Source organism: Cariama cristata, unplaced genomic scaffold (genome assembly GCF_000690535.1).
Source record: "Cariama cristata isolate BGI_N322 unplaced genomic scaffold, ASM69053v1 Scaffold46290, whole genome shotgun sequence".
Classification (NCBI taxonomy): Eukaryota; Metazoa; Chordata; class Aves; order Cariamiformes; family Cariamidae; genus Cariama; species Cariama cristata.
The window spans coordinates 1-6,947 of NW_009597255.1; the positions used below are offsets into that span (position 1 = coordinate 1).

General features: G+C 45.0%; 1 protein-coding gene across 1 annotated transcript; it reads left to right on the forward strand.

Annotated features, from left to right (window-relative positions):
• Positions 1-160: 160 nt before the first annotated feature.
• KLHL10 (kelch-like family member 10) lies at positions 161-4,343 on the forward strand. The gene is made up of 5 exons (XM_009708780.1): positions 161-348; positions 851-1,340; positions 1,938-2,555; positions 3,277-3,426; positions 3,972-4,343. The coding sequence occupies exons 1-5, from the start codon at positions 161-163 to the stop codon at positions 4,341-4,343; spliced, it is 1,818 nt and encodes a 605-aa protein (XP_009707082.1).
• Positions 4,344-6,947: the final 2,604 nt, after the last annotated feature.

Here is a 6,947-nt window from a genome sequence, read left to right on the forward strand (position 1 = left end):
CGGCCCCGCTCCCGGGTCCCTCCTCCGTCTGTGATCTCAGCATGGAACGCGTTCTGGAACCACCCGAGAGGTACCGGCTTCAGGGAGGACGTTGGGGGGCAACGGCAGAACCCTGTAAACACTCCGGAGAGAAGCGCCAGCTGCTGCCTCAGGCTCCAGCATGGGCGACAGCTGGATGCCCACCAGGTATTCATCCTCGCACATGGAGAGGAAGATGACTGCTACGGCTTTCGCTGTTCTCAACGAGCTTCGCCTGGAAGGGAAACTCTGTGATGTGATCATCAGTGTGGATGGTGTCGAATTCAATGCTCACAAGAACATCCTCTGTAGCTGCAGTCACTATTTCAGGTCAGTGCTCGAAACAAGACGGGATGGGGACAAACAGTATCTCCCGGTGTGGCTCACACTGCCTTAGGGTACTTACATCAGCACTAAAACTCATCCAGCAGTTCCCCATAGTCCTGGTACCTCCCTGGACACCAGAATTAATCCACAACCTAGTACCTAACAGCAGCTCTGGAAGTGGTGTCTGCAGGGCTGGGAGTGCGGCCAGCCTGGCTCATCTGCCATCGGGCAGGGGGTTTTCCGTCCCCACGCACCATTATTCTCTGGTATTCCTGTTGAAGGAAGGTGGCCACTCACCCTGTTGCTCTCTGTCCACAGCCAGGGGCCGTGACTCCTTTTTAAAACAACCAGCTAGTAAAACATTAGTTAATAAACTACGGCCTCCCAGCGTGGCTACTGCTAGTGCCCAAATTGGCACCTGGGGAACGAGGCACAGCGGCTAATGTGGTCAGGGTTTAATGCAGCAAAGCTGTTTTTTCCCCCAGCATTGCTTTGTTTTTTTCAGGGCTTTGTTTACCAGCAGCTGGAACAATGCAGAGAAGGTAGTATATAAAATCCCCGGCATTTCACCTGAAATGATGAGGCTCATTATCGAGTACATCTACACCAGGACAGTACCGGTCACCACTCACAACGTTGAAAGTTTGCTAACCGCAGCAGACCAGTTCAACATCATGGACATCATCAGACTGTGCTGCGAGTTCTTAAAATCCCAGCTATGCTCGGAAAATTGCATCGGCATCCGCAGACTCACAGATTATTACTACTGTCCCGACCTGCGAGAAGCTGCCTATGTCTTCATCCTCCATCACTTCGAGGAGATGACCAGCGTGTCTACAGAGTTTCTAGACCTCTCCGTCAACGAGCTAAAGCACATCATTGAGCAGGATGAGCTCAATGTGAAACAAGAAGATGCCGTGTTCAAGGCTATTCTGAAATGGATTGGTCACGACCCGCAGAACAGGAGGCGGCACATTGCAGCCTTGCTGGGCAAGGTCAGTGCTGTCACAGCGTGGGCCCGGGCAGCTGAGCCAAAGCCGCTTCGCTTTTCTTGTAAGACCGGAGGAAGCTGCAGCCTCCTAATGCTGCTCACAAAGAAGTGAGCTTTCAGACCGTTAGGCTATGGCTACGCTGGGGCATGGGTTGAAGATCCTGCGCTGGAGTTGGGGCAGACCTTTTGTGCACATTTCCTCATGTTTAAAGCTTAAGCTTAACTGCTCCTCACACCCAGGAAGGGCCAAAGTGCACGTGGGACAACATTACCTCTACGTACACAAAGTTCATGAGCATTTGCCTAGTCGAGCTACACTATGCAAATAGCAGCAGGGGTTAGGGCAGCTTGTCTGTGTATACAGGAAAGCACCGTGCCAAAGCAGTGGCAGACTCCCTGCCATGAAATCGAATGATTTACCCTTGCACACCCCTTTCTGGACTAGCTATAAACTACACATTTAATTCTCTGGCCCTCTAATAAGCTTTAGATAACACCGTAGCCTGAAAGCAAAGCCATCCAGCATTGGAGCTACCCACAACGTATACCAAGGTGTAAACCATCTGCATTAATAGTCTAACCTCCTGTTTGCATTTTTCAGGTTCGACTGGCGCTGATGCAAGCAGAATACTTCATGAGCAACGTCAAGACGCACGATTATGTGAAGGACAATGAGGACTGCAAAGTTCTCATCACAAACACGCTGATGGAAATGTACAACCTCAATAAGCGTGGCCCAACTTACTCTGATTTCACCAACCCGCTCAGTCGGCCTCGCCTGCCCTATACCATCTTGTTTGCTATCGGAGGCTGGAGCGGGGGGAGCCCAACTAACGCCATTGAGACGTACGATGTCCGTGCAGACAAGTGGGTGAACGTCACGTGTGAGCAAGAAAGCCCCCTTGCCTATCACGGCACTGTTTATTTAGAAGGCTTTGTCTACGTTATTGGAGGATTTGACGGCATGGATTATTTCAACAGCGTCAAACGGTTTGACCCACTTAAGAAAACATGGCAGCAGGTTGCGCCCATGCACTCGCGGCGCTGCTACATCAGCGTTGCTGTCCTCGACAACGTCATCTACGCCATGGGAGGGTTTGACGGCTACGTGCGCCTCAACACGGCAGAACGGTACGAGCCAGAGACGAACCAGTGGACACTGATTGCCCCCATGCACGAGCAGAGAAGCGACGCTAGCGCGACCACGCTGAATGGAAAGGTAAAGGGACCGTGAGATTATTGGAAGCAGTTAAGGTTGAAGTACGGTGAGCAGGACAAGGAACCAAACATCAGAGTGCAGTGCTACAGAGTGAGCAAGGGCCTGTCCTTTCATACGGCACGCATCGAGGCAGGGACTTGCGTGGAGCTCAGCCTCTTACTGGGCTTACGTACCTGGTGAATACAGCTACCATTCTGAGTTCGTCACCTAGAGAGAAAAGAGAAGCTGTGGGAGCAGGAAAGGTTACAAATGCTCCCTTTAACATGATCAATCATTTAAAATAAAGAGGAAGAAAGTTCATGTAAACCTTAATCATTAAATCCTGGAGCTACAGATATAAAGCTCTCTAAGAGGCAGCAACTGACTGGTGCAGCAGAGGTGCAGACAGGAGTGCAAAAACTCTGCCAGAGCTGCTTACACCAGTAGCCCACTTGCTGCCGGACAGAACTTTTCCTGCACACGAGTGAAATACCATGCCTGTCTGCTTCATGCAGTCCAGGAAATAAAGGGTCTAAATCTTGCTGGCCTGAATAACTTACTGCACTTCTACCACTTCAAACCCAGGATGACAAGACCATTCCCATTAAAAAAAAACACAGCCAAAGAAAAACCACCCACAAAAATCCAGTCACACCATTTTCTCTTCAACGCGTTCCTCCTACCCAGAGTACAACAGCCCTGCTCACGTTTTTTTTTTTGTTTGTTTTTCTCCTGTAAACAGGTGTATATATGTGGTGGGTTCAACGGAAATGAATGCTTGATCACAGCTGAAGTGTACGATGCCACAACAAATCACTGGACCTTTATAGCCCCAATGAGTATCAGAAGAAGTGGACTAGGTGTGATTGCGTATAGAAACGAAGTGTATGCGGTAAGGGAGAAGTGCTACCTCTTGCCATAACACTGCCCAGCACTTGTAGTACTTGCTTTTGCTAATCTGCATTTTGTAAATTTTCAGGCTGGCCATTTGCTTAAGTGAGATTTAGGGAAGAAAGTCAGAGCCAGAATGGCTGATATGCCTCCTGAGAATATTATCACCTGCACACTTTTTATTATGAAAAGTGTATGGAGTATTTTTAAGCAGCTCCAGCAAAGAAATTACTTTTTGCTGCTGCTAACAGCATTGCCAGCACAGAACGTTTGCTCGGTCGTTTATCCTATCCACGTACTGCATTTAAATGCTGTAGCAGTGTAAAATCTGACAGTTGCACAAACACTTTTGGAAGCTTCAGAGAGAGCAAGGGAGCAGCTTGCAATAAGCAAGCATTGTGTTTTGAGATCTCATGCTCCCAGCAACGCTCCAACTGACGTCGGAGCAGCAGGAGCAGTTATCATCTTACTCGTGCGCGACATGATTCGGCTGGCTTAGCGGGTGAGGGAAGGCCCATTTCAACTCCGTACCTTTGGCATTTGCAGGTGGGAGGATTCGATGGAGCCAACCGGCTTGAGACCGTGGAAGCTTACAACCCCCTGGCCAACACATGGCGCACAGTCCCCACCATGTTCAATCCTCGCAGCAACTTTGGCATTGAGGTGGTGGATGATCTTTTGTTTGTGGTTGGTGGCTTTAACGGCTTTACTACTACTTTCAACGCTGAGTGTTACGACGAACACACTAACGAGTGGTACGACATTAGCAACATGGGCATATACCGTAGCGCTCTGAGCTGCTGTGTGGTGCCAGGTCTGTCTAACGTCAGGGAGTACATTGCCAGACGAGACCGCTACGTGGACAACTCTCCAAAGCAAGTCAGGTTCGCTTCTTCAATAAGTAGCCTGCCTGAATAAACACCTCCACTTGGTTAATTTATAGTAAGTACTCACTTATTCTAAAATAAAAACAATTGATACAGTCCAAAAGAATAATTAGTATTTAAAATGTGTGTATCAGCTACAGCCTACATAGCAACTTAAGAAATAAAAGGCAGAACAGAATGCTAGAGAAATAAAAGGTTTATTTTCATTAATTCACTCATTACAATAAACTTTAGTACAGTGTATTTAAGGTAAAGAACATTACAGTAGGATTTGTTTCAAACGGCCTATACACACACACACACACACTACTTTACCTTACTGGAAGTAAGTACAGGAGTGCTGCTTCCCCAAGCAATCTGTTGAAGTCTACATTGATAGCGACAGGAGAGCACAGCTGCCGTGATCCACAGTGACACAGACCTATGAGGAGTATCTGACTATTAATGGTCTTCAAACATCTCCTTAGTTCCACACTTTACATTCATATTAGTAATAGGATTAGATCCTCAGGAGCACCTGTTTGATTTATCAGACTTCCACTCAGGACTGTGAAATTAGAGATATGATTTACACCGTAACATAATGTGGGCATTGCTGAAAATAAGTCTAAGCCATAAACCATTTATTTTAAGCCCACTGAATGTTACAACATACTATTACAAGGTTGTGATAAAAATAACCTAAGAAGTTGCAATTCTTTGTGATCAGTCTATTCTGTGACACACAAGTTGAGCCAATAGTTCTGATTTTAACATTTACCATAATGGAGAAAAATTATATTGAAATAGTACAGCAGAATGCTTGGCATAGTTATTCAAAATGCATGCTAAAAAGTTGGCATGTTTTCTTCATTTCTGGAGTGGTATCCTACTATGTGCAAGAGAGTCTTATTAAAAATACATACAAACCCAGCATACTAACAGAGAATTCAGGTAGTTATAAAATATTATGTACACATATGGCACCTAGAAATTACTACAATGACCGCCACGTGCTAGGTAGGATGTGTCCTACTCCACGAATACTTTGAGCAGAAGGACAGGATACGAAACATGCATTTTGTGGCAGGTATTCAGTACAGGTATAGAGGTACGATTGTCGTAAGGAGGAGGAAAAACCCCACCTGATGTTCTTTTACATTAGGAAGGCCAGAAGTCAGCCTTCTAATACTTACTGAATAGACACTAGGATCTTACTGACATTTAACTAGCCACTATAAACACACTGGAAGAATTCCCACGTTTTTGCTTATAGGATCATTTTATAAACACCTAGCGAGCTATGGCAGTCAAGGGCCACAAGGTTAGTGGGCTAAATTACAGCCAGAGTCAATAACGCAATTTTTCCAAATACCTACATGTGACACAACGGACAGTTAGACTTGTCAGTTAAAAACCATGTGCAATGCAATTGGTCCACTTAAAGTCAAGGCTGAAAAAAAAACCCAACTACTTAAAAATTCCATAGGACTGGCATAGCAAAAGTTAGAACAAACCAGTGCTGATCACAGTGCCCATCACTCACCATGCAAACAGAGCATACGGAGATATAGTGCATCACATACAGCATCATGGCTGGCATTCACAAGTTAAACTGTCCAGACACTAAGCTGTTTTGACATTGTCTTTGAGTGGAATGTTTTTAGTAAACTATACAGCTCGTATGTCAGCTAAAAATTTCTCCAGGTAGGTGCCATATCAATTTTGCTTAGGAAGACTGCAAGAAGTTTGTTCTTGCATCTTTGTTGTACGCTGCCACACATTATATTTAGGTCATATTCCAACTGAAGTAATAATCTTGGTATTTCTCCCTACAAATTGTCCATATTTGACAGACTACAAGAGGGCTTTGACAGAGCTGAAGGGTGGTAGTATGTCAGACCATCACAACTGGTTGTTAAATCCCTACAGCAAAGTCAGCGGGATGGAGTACGTAAACTCTTCTCAGTTGCTTCTGTGCAAAGTCTGGTAAAGTATCTTAAAATCAGATCCCACAAATTTAAGTTAAATCAATGGAGTTAGTACTAAAGCTGTGAGGCATTTTCACACTTCTATTCACAAACCCTGTAGTAGGGGCAGTAACTCTTAAACTACTCCAGCCAAATCTGCAAGAGCTCATGGGCCAAACTCCACCGATTAACCCCTGGCTTACAGGCCTGCATGAACTGATCTGCTAACAGTCACTTCTGAACATCAGCCTTAAACCTGAACAAGCTTACCTATTTCCTCTCTTGCGTTAGGCCAGCATCATACAATTTAATCTGCCCTAACAATCCAATAGGCAAATAAAATACAGCACGGTTACCATAGATGAGTAAATTGAGACTAAACTGTTAAGATTTTCAGGGTTTCAGTTTTTTTTTTTTTTTTTTAAGACAAGGTTAGATTATTCTATTACAAAAAGACAAGTTATTGATAAGGAAAGTGGCAAGTGAACCGCAAAGTGGAGCATTAAGGGATGTACACATCAGAGAAACCTTTACACACTATGTGGTGGAAAGACTTACCCAGTGTTTCAGATATGATCTAGGCTGCCTGCTGAATTGGAAAATGAGAAGTATCAGCTCAGAAAGCTAAACAATTAAAAAAAAACAAAACAAAAAACCAAACTGTTTAGAAGTTCTTTTGCAAAGAA